This window comes from Euleptes europaea, chromosome 5 (genome assembly GCF_029931775.1).
Source record: "Euleptes europaea isolate rEulEur1 chromosome 5, rEulEur1.hap1, whole genome shotgun sequence".
In the NCBI taxonomy this organism is placed as follows: Eukaryota; Metazoa; Chordata; class Lepidosauria; order Squamata; family Sphaerodactylidae; genus Euleptes; species Euleptes europaea.
In genome coordinates this window covers 44,292,648-44,308,044 of record NC_079316.1, presented here as the reverse complement: position 1 = coordinate 44,308,044, position 15,397 = coordinate 44,292,648, and the positions used below count along the sequence as shown (strand labels likewise).

At 42.9% G+C, this 15,397-nt stretch overlaps 1 protein-coding gene across 1 annotated transcript in view; it reads right to left on the bottom strand.

Moving 5' to 3' along the window:
• ANO7 (anoctamin 7) overlaps positions 1-15,033 on the bottom strand; it is a 38,537-nt gene extending 23,504 nt beyond the window's left edge. The window contains exons 1-10 of the mRNA XM_056849885.1: positions 14,893-15,033; positions 14,007-14,082; positions 9,892-10,052; positions 8,091-8,198; positions 7,845-7,984; positions 6,728-6,785; positions 5,682-5,792; positions 3,893-4,058; positions 2,752-2,842; positions 2,139-2,235 (exon numbers count right to left, since the gene is read on the bottom strand). Coding sequence (XP_056705863.1) covers positions 2,139-2,235; positions 2,752-2,842; positions 3,893-4,058; positions 5,682-5,792; positions 6,728-6,785; positions 7,845-7,984; positions 8,091-8,198; positions 9,892-10,052; positions 14,007-14,082; positions 14,893-15,003 — 1,119 coding nt within the window. The 5' untranslated portion in view covers positions 15,004-15,033. The remainder of the gene's footprint in view (positions 1-2,138; positions 2,236-2,751; positions 2,843-3,892; positions 4,059-5,681; positions 5,793-6,727; positions 6,786-7,844; positions 7,985-8,090; positions 8,199-9,891; positions 10,053-14,006; positions 14,083-14,892) is intronic.
• Positions 15,034-15,397: the final 364 nt, after the last annotated feature.

Genomic DNA, 15,397 nt, shown 5'->3' with positions numbered 1-15,397 from the left:
AATGAATATTGAAGAACAGAATCTCTTGGGCCAAGGAAATGCAAATTGTACAGAAAAATAATACAACCCAAGCTCTACAACCCACGCTGTGGACTTAGAATGTCCTCAAGAACAGTATGGGTTTAACACTTATAGGCGATATAGAACCCTCCCCTAAATATTAAAAATCACACAATCTCCCCCTAAAGATCAAAAAATCATACAATCACAATGCAGGAACCTTCCTCTGCTCCAAATAATTCATATTGTTACTTGTCATGAGCAAATGCTTTTCTAGTTTTAAATATCACTACATGCCCTCTTTCTAGTGCAGGAGAAAATATTCCCCTAGTTGCTTGCCCTGGATAGTGGGGGGGAGGAGAGAGAGAGAAAGAAAGAGAGAAACGAGAAAGAAGGAAAGGAAGAAAGAAGGAAAGAAAGAAAGAAAGAAGGAAAGAAAGAAAGAAAAAGAAAGAAAAAAAGGAGAGAGAAAGAAGAGAAAGAAAAAGAAAGAAAGAAGAGAGAGAGAGAAAGAAAGAGAGAGAGAGAAAGAAAGAAAGAAAGAAAGAAAGAAAGAAAGAAAGAAAGAAAGAAAGAAAGAAAGAAAGAAAGAAAGATGGAGGGGGGAGAAAGAAAAGGACAGAGAAAAAGAAAAGGACGGAGGGAGACAGACAAAGGAGAGAAAAAGAGGGAGAAAGAGATGGAGAGAAAGGAGATAGTGACCGAAAAAGAGTTAGAAAAGAGAGAAAAGCCTCCCCCCACCCACACACACACACCCGGCAGCGCACACAACCCCGCGCAACTGGGCTTCAACCTTCCCTCCGCCCCGCCCCGCCCCCAGAGTCGCCTCATCGGCTCCCGTGCGGATGCTCCGCCGCCGGGAGCGGCTGCCTTCTTCTTCCCCCCAGCCGCTCAACAGCTGACAGGCGGCGAGAGGGGGGGGGGAGAAGAAGAAGGCAGCCGCTCCCGGCGGCGGAGCATCCGCACCGGAGCCGATGAGGCGACTCTGGGGGCGGGGCGGGGCGAGGAGGAGGGAAGGTTGAAGCCCAGTTGCGCGCGCTGCCGCAGCGTGCTGGAACGCTGCGGCACACTTCAAAAACCCCTCTTGCCACTCAACAGCTGAGGCGGTGAGAGGGGTTCTTTAAGTGTGCTGCGGCGTCCCTGCAGGCTGAGGCTGTAGGGGCAGCCTTGGGGGACGCGTCTTTCTCCCTCCACTCCCTGATTAACATTTTCAGTGGCCCCCGGGAGCTCCAGGGCCCTCCCCGAAACGGTTCCTGAAGCCGCCTTGCTGCGCCATGCTTCTATGGCAGGGCCCTGGAGCTCACGAGGGCCACTGAAAATGTCCTCGCGGGCCGTTTCTGCCCCCCGGGCCGGACGTTTACCATTCCTGTCATAGGGTTTTCAAGGCAAGAGACATTCAGAGGTGGTTTGCCATTGCCTGCCCCTGCTGGGCTGAGAGAGCTCTGAGAGAACTGTGACTGGCCCAAGGTCATCCAGCAGGCACCATGTGGAGGAGTGGAGAATCGACCCTGGCTCCCCAGATTAGAGTCCGCTGCTCTTAACCACTACACCACACTGGCTCTCCTTCCATTGGTTAGGATGTGGTAAATACTAAAGAAGCAACCACTGGAATCTTTAGATCCTGTACCTAAGTCATACACCTGAGCTCACCTAGACATGATTTTTTTTTTAAATTTAAAAACAGCAGTGCTGGAACAAAGAGGGATAATTCTCCCTCCACACATATAATTTTCCAGGTAGACTTTTGTTTGACACCTTCTCATGTGTTCTCTTTCTCTCACACTCATAAATGGTAGCAAAGAAAAAACTGTCCGAACACTATGGAAAAACTGAAGCCAGTCTTCAAATGGTGGCCACAAACACATACACTAGCCCTCAATGAAGATGTGGATAGGAGAGTTTAGGAATCTTCCCCTCTGTGGCAATTTCTTTGATGTAGGGTGGGTTCTTGTGAAGAGCTTGTGAAGCAGAGCAGCTAAGCCTTGAAAGGATCGTGGTAACCTCTCAAAGGGATTGTTTTCTGTCAGACAATTCACACTGGGTACATCTTGGCAGCATAATCTAGCATTACTATGGCTTAAAGATACAATTTCTCACCATATTTTAAATTGTACTTTAATCAGAGCTATGAACAGTACCTTAACCATTGGGCAAATTGTGGAGAGGTTCCAGTATGGACAGGATTTACAAAGTGGGCACATCTGGTATTTACCACCGCTGTTACAGATTTCATCTCTGTAGAACAAGAAGAGTTGGTTTTTATATGCTGAGTTTCTCTACCATTTAAGGAAGAATCAAACAGGCTTACAATCACCTTCCCTTCCCCTCCCCACAATAGACACCCAATGAGGTAGGTGGAGCTGAGAGCGCTCTAGGAGAGCTGTGACGAGCCCAAGGTCACCCTGCTGGCTTCATGTGTTGGAGTGGGGAAACCAATTCGGTTCACCAGATTAGAGTCGGCCACTCATGTGGAGGAGTGGGGAATCAAAGCTGGTTCTCCAGATTAGAGTCCACCAAACCACCACTCTTAGCCACTGTACCACACTGGATCTGTATCATAGGAATGAAGTTTCACTAGAAGCCGAAATCTGATGAGTCAAGTATTTCATTTTGCTTGATGGGACATTTCGAAGCATCACTCTGCTCAAGAGCATCTGTTGCAATATCCATGTGAAAACAGGTACTATGACTTTCCTGTAGCTCTTGAGCACAGTGATGTGAAAGACAGGGTAAAAAAAAGTCAATACTTACACAGGTATGTCATCAAACATCATAAAGATGCCAATTACAAAGACCAGTGTCCCCACTATAGCTGCTGGAAACAGCCATCCAGTGTAGAAGCCTAAAAGAGCAGAAGCAAAGGCAATACTGAAACAGCAGAAGGAATCGCCCCCATTTCCAAAATGCCATTTCAGAACACATGATCTGAAAGGGATCCACACCTTCAGGTACAGCGAAGAACTTTAAACCTTGCAGTCATACTCAACATATTACAACCACCAGGAATTCACACAACCGTTAGCTGAATGGTGATGGTGGGAAATGCTCTTTTTTATTATTGTTATTTTTATTGGGTTTTTAGGGTACAAAATAAGGGAGGGGAAAGGGTATGGCACAAAATAATATGAGTTTCTGTGACAAGCCATAACACCTGTTACTCGGTGGAAAATGCTCTTGAGGTGCATGGTGTTGCCATGAAGCCCCAATGTTTGTTGGCCTCTCTTTCCCTCTCCACCTTAGCTCTGGGACCAAGATTTCCCTGCCAGGTGCATGCAAATCAGAAATGTAGTTTCAGGCCATCTCCACAACAAAGACTTAGTGCAGGCAGAAAAGTGGCAGGATTGGACCCCGCACCAACCTGATCTCATCCTGTTCAGTGGAAAACAATAAGAGCCTCAGAGAGATCCAGGCTTACTGGGCTTTCATATCTTTAACCAGGACTTTTTCTGATAAAGATGCCTTGTGACACAGTATGTCTATTGCATTAACATTCCTACTGACAAAGATCCAAGCCACATATTAGCACTTTTGGCCAGCAGTTTATGCCTCTTCATAACCCAGTACCTACAGCTGAGAACTACTTCTGACACTCCATGTTCTCACAAGATAGCCAACCCTGCTTTTAATGTATAACCTCCTAATGCAACCTCCTCACTCCAAACTTCCCCTCCTTTCCTCATCAGTATATCTAATTCTTAACATGGCCCAATCTGTGGATATTTAAAACCAGAGACTGGGGCCATGGACAGACAAGACAGATCTTTCTACAAACCCACTTTCAAATAAGGCAGCAGTAGTCAGATGCAGCAGAGCACCACGGTGCTCATACAGAGTTTAATCCAGCACTAAAGCAAGATGCAGGGGGATGAAGGCAAGGGGGCCTTGTACTCACCAAGCCAGGCAAAGTAGAGGGCAATCTTCTCCCCAAAGTACCTGCGAATGTGATCCAGAGGCTGGTATTTCTTCCACTTACTCCACTGAGCCCAATAATGGAAAAGAATCTGCCTCTGATTCATTTCACTGGGGGGTAGCTTTTCTGAGGGCATCTTGAAAGGACCCTTTTGGGAGGGCATGAAATATTATTTACATCAAGTATGACTTTTAATGTTGTATTTCATCTTAAAACATAAGAATTATTTTTTATACCAAAAGCCTTTGTACAGAATTTCAAAGTTGATCATACATAACATTCTGACCCAGATTCAATGTATATAATTAAATATGTCCTTCCATAATGATGAAATGGATTATCTATCCTTGAATTATATGTGTATTCTCTCACCATGAGAGCCAGTGTGGTGTAGTGGTTAAAGTGCCGGATTACACACTCTCAGCCTCGACCCAGACAAGTATTTGGATGTGATATCTACAAGGAATACCAAGGGCGTGAGGTGGAGCCAGGCAATGGCAAACCATCGCTGAACATCTCTTGCCTTGAAAACCCTACAGGGATGCCAAAAGTCAGCTGTGACTTGATGGCAAAAAAAAAAAAATTCTCTCACCAATAAAGGTTTGGAATCTATTGTTTTTCTTCTTTCTGCATCAAATAGAGAGCCAGATGACTGAAAAGAAGGGAATCTGCTTACATAAATCCAGTAAAATATCTCTGCACACTTTTAAAGTGGTCAACAGCTGTAAACTGGGGCTCTTAATTGGTACCACATCAAAGTTATAGTTATGTACCATGTATAAATCAAATAGTCGCTTAGCTCCCAAAATGAAACACAACATTTTGAAAGTGCAATGAGCCCTGAAAACCTTTCCCTTGTTCCAAGGGCAGAGAAGTTAGGAGAGGAATTCAGGCCAAATATGCCTGGTATTTTAAGGCTATGAAGAGAGGGACTCCAGGAAAGCAAAAGCTTATTTAAAAGAGCATTGCCTATGAGTTCTTGGCACCAACAATCAACACAGATCGAGATTTGCTGGCCACATTGCACTGATTGGAATGAAGTGTCAGCTCTGGGCTTCCTTGTCTAATATAGAGGCCTACAAAAACCACACTGAGAGAACTTTATGCCACATTGCACTGATTGGAATTAAGTGTCAGCTCTGGGCTTCCTTGTCTAATACAGAGGCCTACAAAAACCACACTGAGATAACTTTATGCCTCCCTGGAAAGTTCTAGTGCTACTACAGAGAGGCCTATTCAGTGACAAGTCACATTATACAAGTTGGGAGAGAAGTCCAACTTTATATTCTCAACAGGTCAGGAACAGGAGCTGTTAAATCTTTTGATAGAAATCGTTGTTTTCTTGCTGGAATGATCTAATTTATGATCTCATTACTAAGAAAACTATCAACATGTTTTTGTACAGGCTGTAATGAAATATGGACTGTATCCACGCATGTTTGGATACTGTGCTATAGCAATCACTTCTTCAGCTATGGCAATCACTTGCAATTGGATTAGCTTACCCACACAACATCCAGTTACAAATGACTGTACCCAATTACCTCCACTCTAGGGATTCAACATTACTAAGGTGGCTCTTGTTCCCTGCATACATAATAAGATATATGGATCCATTTTCAGGAGTGGGGGGATTGGGGAGTGTGGAATTTTTGGTGGCATCTTGTTCAAATGTTGAAATCTCTTTGCTCCTACTTTGATGTTACTCTGGCTAAGGTACCCCATCCATGTGAGTAAAAGTAGAATAGGAAGAACCTGCTTCCCAGCTTACATCATGCAGTGGGAACGCAGCTGTGAAGACTCCTTCATTCAGCAGTCTTTCCACTCCAACATACCCTTCCTTTGGATCGCCGTACGATGAGGTGGCCAGAATCTCATACAGCTGATAGAAAGCACAGAAAGGACAAACAGGATTGTGCTTTTGTTTCTAGAGTGATCAACCACCACCTTCCCTGCATTATTCCTAGTATGAACTTTAAGGAAAGTCTGCCACAGCATCCTACTGTTGTAATTCTTTGGGCACAGATTACATTATGCATAATTTCATGATTTTTATGACTTTTTAATAGGGTTACCAGGTCCCTCTTCGCCACTGGCAGGAAATAATGGGGGTGGAGCTTGAGGAGGGAAAGGTTTGGGGAGGGACTTCAGTGCCATAGAGTCCAATTGCCAAAGCAGCCGTTTTCTCCAGCTGAACTGATCTCTATCAGCTGGAGAGCAGTTGTAATAGCAAGAGATCACCAGCCACCACCTGGAGGTTGGCAACCCTACTTTTAAAAGAAAACCAAAGTGCAGCCACTGGGGCTGTGATTTAAAGGGAAAGATCAGTGCAGGAATAAAAGGGGGCTTTAAAAACAATTTCCCTTCAGGCTCTTTTTTGTTGTTGAAAGTCTCCACTTTTTAACCCTTCACTGAGGAAAAGTTATACATGCCAACAAGCATTCACTAAGGAGCTAAAACCACTAAAGGTAATAATATTCAAAGAAAAATGGCTCCAAGTCTCTATGCCCTCCTACCGGACTCCCTCTTTACATCCCAGCCCCAGATGCATTTTGCTAAAAGTACTAAATATTCTAAGAATGAATTAGGGAACTTCATGGAACATGCAGAGCCCGGATGAAGGACACTATTAAAATTAATCCTTCTTTTACACGGATCTAACTTCTGTGATCTTCTATGTTTGCCTTTTTCTTAAGTGCCAACAGGACAGAAAAGCTTGACACCAAGCCAAGTAAGACATGTCCTTAGACTCCCACTACATATTACTTTCTGGGCTGTGTTCCCCAGCATTCCTCCCACCCTTGGCTTGGAACTTACTATTCTGTGACGTTGCGTGCTGCTGAAGAAGGTCCCATGGTGATTACTCCCAAGAAACCTGCAGGAGGGAAAAAACTTGACTGAGAACCTACTAGACTTGAAACTCAGAGTTTGTGAGGGAGAAGTGGATGCTTCCAGGACTGCTTCTCCATGGCCACATATATTCTTATCTATCTACCTACTATGAGTATTAGGGAGACTCTACAACCCATTCTTAAAGGCAGAAACAAATATTACAAGATCCCCTCAGTGAATTCCAACAATTTGTGGTGCAGATTGGAGACCATGAACTAATCTTGCATGTGATACTAGTACAGTGTCAAGAGAAATGTAATTTTGGGCTGAGTGATAGCTGCTGGTACAATAATTAAACCTAGGTCTAATTTACTTTATCAAATGAAATTCACTGCCTTAATATCATAGTAGTAGTTCTTGATTCAGAAGAACAATGTTAACAGTAGATGATGTCAGAAGTCTATACAGCTTAAACTATCAAAATGCTAAGGGAAATGTGCTGTTATCATAAACAAAAATGTTCTCAAAATCACACCCTGGGAAAATCCTCCAACTCTTTTTATGGCGCTTTTCACTCTCATCCATATATACATAAGCCAAGCCTCATTGCTCTGAAATTCAGCTAAGTGCTTACAAACTGAGCAGGGGAGGAGGAAAAGGAAAGCTGGATGCTTTTTAACCCCTCTCTGAGACCTGAGTATGAGACTTGAGGCAATAATCTTGCACTCCCTTCTAAGTCATACAGTGATCTCACACAGGTATGAACATTATGAACTAGTATTCCCGAAGTCCCATCTACACACACTACATATTTATTTTACAACAGCAACTGTTATGGCTTTCCCCAAACACATCCTGGAGATTGTAGTTTGGAGAAGTGCTGTGAATTCTATGTTCAAGATCTTTAGCATCCTCCCTCAAGAACCACCATTATCAGGATTACCCTGGAAGAGAGAATGACTTAAATCAAGGCCTGCAGTGTAAATATGCCCAAAGTGTCCCTAATATTTATATTATATTATAATAATATAAAGGGGTTTGAGTGAATCTATTTTAATTTGAGACAAGGGTAGACCAAGAAAGAAAGGGAGAAGAACCTTACCATGGTAATTTGTTTGCCTTAAAATGGCAGGTGTAGTAATCCAAGGGCAGGTCAGGAACCTCATCGAAGAGAATATTAGGGACACCCAGTTTTATCAGAAGTCTGTGCGACCAGTTAAGTACTGCCTGGTTGGGTACTGCCTGGGGGAAAAGTACAGGAGAATCTTCATATCACCCTCAGTTTGTATAAACCAGAATACCAAGTGAAACCAAAAACAGAAAGCAAAGTTTGTCCCAACACTCTCACCTGCAGAGGAACCCTCAGTCGGAGATCCTCAGCATAATAACAAAGCACACTCCAGGGGGCATTCAGCAGTACAAAGTATACCAGCTTCTTTGGATTCTGAGCTACATACTGGAAAAGAAGGAGGAAAGCTTGAACTAACTGCATTTAAATTCCTTTGCTGCACATCTCCTTGTAAAAGCGCAGTGATCTCTGGAGGAGAATACTCTTTTTCCAAGGCACTCAATAACCTTGTATGGCTGGGGGCAGATGTCTTGTCAGGGTCATGCTGGGCCCCCTGGCAGCTCCTCTGCAGAATGGTGCTGTTGCTGGTCCCTTTAAGTTTTAATTGGCATCAGGTAGGTATACTGGGCTGAAAGTATTTATTTCCTTAGAAAATGTTTATGCTGCCTTTCCAGAGAACCTGCCTGTGGTAGCTTGCAAAATAAAACATAATAAAAATTAAACATTAAAATATATTAATTAAAAAATGTAGACCACAACACAGACCACTGAGCAGCTTAAAATGACAACTTTCAGACAAAAGCACTCTACTATCGTGTTAAAGGTGAACAACTTAATAAGAACCTGGGTGAACAGAAACATTTTGGCCTGACACCTAAAACAGAGCAATGTATTCTTGGCACTTCCTCCCTCCGTTCCACATTAACATCCTGGGTTTAATCCCATAAAAGTGTAATCAGCCCCCAAAATACAAATTTTTAGGGAGATGCAGGGCTGCCGGCAATGCATGACAAAAACGAAGTTAAGTCATCATGCGCTGTCAGTGCTTTTCCATGTGCTTGACACTGGCTGCTCTGGGAGGGGAGATGAAGAAACATTATCATGGAGATGCAAGTCAGCTGCACCCCGCATCTTTCCACAGCACAGAGGTTGGGTCTCAGGCAATATCTTTGTGTGGACAAACCAGACTGATAACCATCTAAGCCACTGCAGTTTTTTCACTATGGAGATGAAGAAGCAAGCTGAAGCAGACAGTTAAAAGTTATGGATTGGCTTTACTAGAAAAGTTTCAAGTTACACAAAAGTCTTTAAGAAACAAAGCAGACAATTAAAAATTAGATAGAAAAGTCAGGGTAAGAAGTAAGGTGTGTTTATATCTGCAATGTTATTCACAGGACCTGTAAGACACAGAACACTCCCCCCCCCAAAAAAAAATAACACAACTTGTCCATCATATTAGCAAAGGTGAAGATGGATTTTGAAAGGATATTATGATACAGAGTTAACTGAAGCTGAATTTGATGGTACTGGATAACTGTTGGAGAGCTTAGGGTGGATGCTCAAATTACAGTATAAACATAGGACTGCCAACCCTGTGGCTTCCATGTAATCCTAATTCAGGAGCCTTTGCATGAGAGAATCAGTGGCAACGGGTTTAAATTCCCCCCCTGCAAATGCTTCCTGGCTGTTTCTAACCTATTTTCCCCCATCTAGATCCCGAGATTAAAAAATTATCCTCTGTGTGGGGTGGGGTGGGAACAAGTTTGGACAGCATTTGCAGGACAGGCTTGGCAGACAGCAGACTCACTCTTGCATATGTCTCATATGCTCACCACCACACGTTACCTCCGTGGTGACAGCTAGATCCACTCAGTGATGCCTTCATAGTCAACTTTGCAAGTCTCCAAGAATGTCCACATTTCAAGAGCAGGAGACTTTGTTAAAAATTCAAGAAAGAGGAAAGCACGTACATCGTGGCTTCATAAAGATGACTCCTGAATCCCCCTCCCCCCCAAGAATGTTGGCACCAATAAGACCAATTAAAAGCAGAAGAAACATTCGGAACAGAGAGCTTGATTACCGTTTCCATTCGCAACCCTGCCTTCTGGAGTTTATTCAGAAAACTTTGCCGCCACACTCTCTGCATGTCAACTGATTTCCCTCGCTTATGAGTCTGAGTCTCATGCTCTCCAGTTTGCTCCTCTAGATCCTGATGATCTGATTCCCATGCAAGGACAAAATCTGAGACAAAACAGACATAGAGAACACACCATTAAAGTACCAGCTGTTGACATCAGCAAGCAAAGACGATCAATCAACAAGGAAACCTAGATTGTAAGAATAAGAACAGTGTGGGATGGACAAGACAATGAGATGCTATAGGAGAGGCAGCGAAGACTAAAGCCTCCCTGCACTTCCTATCACCCTGTTGGTCCTGTTGTCCACCCATAAAGCACATAAAATGTTCAGCAAAACATATTCTTTGCACAGGACAAGGTAAAAAAGGAAACCAGGGTCACCAGGTCTCAGCTCCAAAGATGCATTACAAATCAAAATCAAGATGGTTGAGGGCTAGGGCCAGTGAACCTGTGATCTGATACGCCTTTCTGATTCCCCTCCCCCTGCTCCTCTGAATTCAGGGAGCAGGAGATTCAGTCACAGAAAGTTGTGTCTCATCAACTCTAGATCTCCAGTTTCATGTAAAAACCCAACACAGAGCAAGATTCTAATGCCCATGCTTGGAAAACCCTTAGAAATGCACTGACAGTTTCAATTGAAGACTTAGGGCCAAAGGAATCATAGAATCATAGATGTGAGGGTCTGTATGCCTTGCCTTGGGTAGGCCTTTGCCTTGTATGTTCCCCCCCCCCCGGGCTCGTAAAAGCAGTCCAGGCCTCTTGACTTTCCTTGGTTCAGGCGCAGTGTCTGACGGGCCCCAGGTTGGAATGTCTCTTCCCTCTTCCCACGTCCCTCCCTTGCTCTCACTGACTCCCTTCCACCACTGTGGCCTTGGTGGGTAGATAGTACTAACAAGCTCTGAGTTCTTTGATGTTTTGTACCATGCACAATTATCCCGTAGATTCCCATAACATACGTTTGACATCTGCTTCCCTGTAGGGGTTATAATTCTGTCTTTGTGAATCGGTATTCACTTGCAACTTTACCAGTGTGCGGCCTGTATCATCTGAAGCTTCCAATTAAAGTTTCTTGTTTCTGCATGACTGTCTGACCAAGTGATTTTATGGAGTTTGCACAGAGAGGTCAGGAACCCTCACAATAGAGTTGGAAGGGACCACCAGGGTCCAACCCTGCACAATGCAGGAAATTAACAACTACCTCCCCAGTGACCCCAACCCTCCCCCCCACCATGCAAGATCCTACAATCAAAGCACTCCCGACAGATGACCATCTAGCCTCTGCTTAAAGACCTCCAAAGACGGGGAGATGCATGGCCCCAGAGGAAGGGGCGGGTCACTTCCTAGGAGGACTGATGGGCAGTGCAGGATCTGTGGGTGGAAGGGTTGCTTAACCTGCTGCTCCCATACCCAACGATTCATCTGCAAATGCCCTCGTGTCCATTTGAGCCCAAGCCAAGTTCACTTCTGGATAGAAGACCTGACGGGGAGGAACCTTTGAAAACAACTTGCAGACTTCCTGCTGGGGCAGCTGGGCTGAGCGCCATGTTTCCTGGACTCTCCAGGAAAAATCTAAGGAATGTTCAAATTGGGGTGCTAAACAGCACCTCAACCCGGTCCTAAACAGTGGACTTGGGAAGCAGGAATTCACTGCAGCCACTTATGCAGTTTGACCTCCAGAACTCTCCGAGGGAGGCTTTTAAGCCCCTCGGAAGTTTTGATGCCAGTCCCGAGGGCAAGAGGGAAAGTCATCGCCGGAACATTTCATGGGTAATCAAGGTTCAGTCCTTCCCCTTCAATCACCATCTAAGAAAATTATCATCACCGTAACCTTATCATCCAACATCTGAGTAAGTTGCAAGAATTCTTTTGTCTTTACCTTGAAATTGAAGCTCTGGAAGATTGTAATAATCATCAATGCAATCTGCATCTCTCTGTCCAGAATATAAGTGACTTTGTTTGTTTAAAAAGAGTATAGTTGAATGGCAGGAGCCTTATCTACTCGATCTCCACTTTGGCATAACAAACGGGACGGTTGACAGACACTCTAGCTACCAATTAGAAGCCGAGGTGTTAAAAGGGGTGGGAGCGAATGGGCTAAATTCCTCTGGAGATGACGTCTTTCCGATTCATCATAGAAAACCATCGAGATTGAAAGGGAAAGATCATACAAGAAATCAAATCGCAGGGCTTGAAGTGTGTCTTTATTGTGTAACAGGCAACATATTCCTACTACTGGAAAACAAGACAGCCGAAGGTCCGCAATTTAAATAATGCCCAGCCCACCCCTTTCTTTTACAATCGAGCAGAGTGTCAATAAAACTTGATGGCCCTTTACAACAACACTAATTGTTTTACAGTGGAGATAAGAATTTGCAGCCATTTAATCCCGGGATCTGTATAATTGATGAATAGAACCACTACAAGGTTTTGGACCCTGCCAACATATTTAAAACAGCACTTCTTGGTATTGGTGAATTGTCAGAACTATTTTCAGAAATAAACATGGGAAAGGCCGACGAGAAAATACAGGAAATGTTAACAAAACACATGGATGCCTTTACTAAACAATGTGAGCAACAATCTCAACGTCTGGCTCAGTTAACCAACATATTGACTAGTCTAACTCAAACTACCAACCAGACTAGTCAGAAATTTGACATTTTGGCAAGTGAAATTACAAATATGAAATCTCAAATATCTAAAATGAAAACTGATATGGGAAAAATGGATACTTCAATTAAAAAGGCAATTGAAGAACAGAAAGATACTAAAAATAAACAGATACTTCAAGGTAATCAAATTCAAGCTATACATTTCCAACAAGAAAATGTTATGGACCTACTGGCTATTATGCAGTTAAAATTAAGACAATCGAACGTACGTCTTCGCAATTTTCCAGAAGCAATGGGATGTACCAGAATAACTATCATAAAATCATTGGCTGACCTGATTCATATAAGTGAACAAGGTTTGGATTATGCAATAATCTGGACAAAAAAGACAGAACATCAAAAATAACAGAAGTGTTGGAAAAACAAAAATTCACAGCAAGAACAAAACTAAAAGGAAACATGCAGTTTATGGGTGATAGAGAGAAACAGAGGGATAAAGAGGGATTTAAATGATGATTAGGGATTTTTGTATTTACTGATCTAATCCTTTTATCTTAAGAACGGTTTTGAAATAAAATCTGTTACTATATATGAAATCAATAATAAACACGTACTAATTGTAAATGAATTGAATAATTTAGAATTAACTTAGTAATCAAGTTTGATGTATCTTTCTGGATTAGAACTTCTTTGCAAAAGAATAGATAAATTTATAGCAAGATGGAGGAAGGTGAGGGGGAAGTCTCTTATTTGAATATCTTTTCATTAATAGATGAATATGCTTTTTGATGACGCTGTTAAAGTTTTTTATTGTATGATTTATGAAATGAATGTGTTGTTGAAAAGTACCAGACAGTAAAATATTTTTAAAATAATAAAAAAATTTATGAAAAAAGAAAAAAAAAGAAAACAACTTGCACAGGGGGTTATTTGCATGAAAGAATCATTAGGTGGGGAACAGTTAAGCGCATGCTCCTGCCCACGGTCCCCTGCAACTGCACTCTTCTCAATCCCCACATGAGGGTAGGGAGAAATATGATATTGGAAAGCCTGCATTTCTCTTGTAACATCAAGTGTGGCCACAAGTACTGAATAAGCACCTTCTGTCAATCAGGAGTGGAAATTTCTGGGCAGGAGAGTTTCCAAACCCTGTGGTTCTGCATACTGGCACTGTTTGTTAGTAAAGTGCTGTTAAAATATTTGAATACACATAGAGATGGAGCAAGTGCAAGGAGCTTTGCTCTACCAACAAATGGCATTTTGTACCAGTGGACGACTCTGTAGTTAGCAGAGATTCTGAATGGTAGAGTCAGTGAAAAGGAATGATGGAAATGTGAAGACGGCAAGTATTCCATCACTTAAATCGGTATTCTTTCAAAATAAAACACCGGCTAATCTCAGAAATCATTACCCAGCTTGTACTTGTAATGCTGAAGGGTCCTTACCTATCCTGGTACTCCCGTCACTGAAGAAGTTTTGAGTGCTGTGTACAGAATGGCCCAGCGATTTTTGTGTATTCAGCTGAAAGCAAAACGTTAATAGTATGAATGAAAAGGGAGATGGGTTCAGATTTCTCACTACAAGAATATTAACAAAAGGACATGAGATCTGTTGGTCATTTTGCCTTGTTCTCACCAGAATTCAAGCAGTGACCGATGCTATCTGCCCAGAGCAGTACTCAAACTTCTACAGCTAAGAACGATTTTTCACAAAGGACGTTGTGCTTAACAAAGATCCATTACTAGTGTGGAGCCTGTGTGGTATAATGGTTAGAGTGTTGGACTTGGACCCAGGTTCAAATACCCATTCTGGTATGAAAACTTACTGGGTGACCTTGGGTCAGCAAATGGTTCTGGAGGTGCCACCTTGCCTACTCCAGTATGTGAAACAAGACATTTCAGCTAACTTCCTGAAGGGGTGAAGACAGCAAACTCATGGATCAGAGCTCAGCCATTATTCCACACCAGCTTTACATTTTGTCAAGCTTTTATTGGCTACTGGGGCCTTGCCTTGGGTTAGGAGCCAGGAAGCTCAGCCATAGATCACTGCAGAAGTATGGGAAGGTGCAGGGCTATCCACTTTTGCTGCAGGGATGGGTTCCATTTCTGAAATAGGCGGAATCAATTTTCTGGGGCAAATTAAGTTCTAGATGATCCTTGCCTTGGTAGTAATAACCATACAACCCCCACCAACCCTCAATGTTAAGATCACTTACTTGCCAGGGATGCTAATAAGCACGGGATCTAGAGAATTTCTTTGTGTCACTGGGAGCTACTCCTATATCAGTACCTAAAGGAGAAAAAAACTTCAGAAGAACAACTATTTGCTTACCTGAGAGATCTCAATAGAGTTTATTGTGCTTAGGCTCCCATAATTGTTCTCATTTGCATTTTGCTCCTCAGGGATCAAGTTGCCATCTTCTTTGATCTTTCTTCGCTGCATCTTTATTCTTCATGCCATTGACAAGCAGAACTCTTCTTGGCTGCCTAGGAAGAATTACCAATCAGCAATTGAATTTCCAGCACTGAGCGATCCCAGGTTGTGTGCAGCAAGGAAACTCTACCATCTCCCGTTCAGTGGACGTGGGATAGGATGTTTTTTGATCCTAGTCAAATAACATTCCTGCCAGCAATTTTCTCCTTGTCTAACCAGTCCTGCTACTTAAAGCAGCAGCAAATATTTCTGGAAATTCATACAGGAAGAGTGAACAGCGTACTAAAAGTAGGTGTTCACTGCTCGGGCCTGACATCTGCTCTGCAAGGAAAGTGTGTGTGGGGGGGGGGAGCACACAGCTTTCTCAAGTCACATGTAACCAACCTTTATTTTCACATTAAAC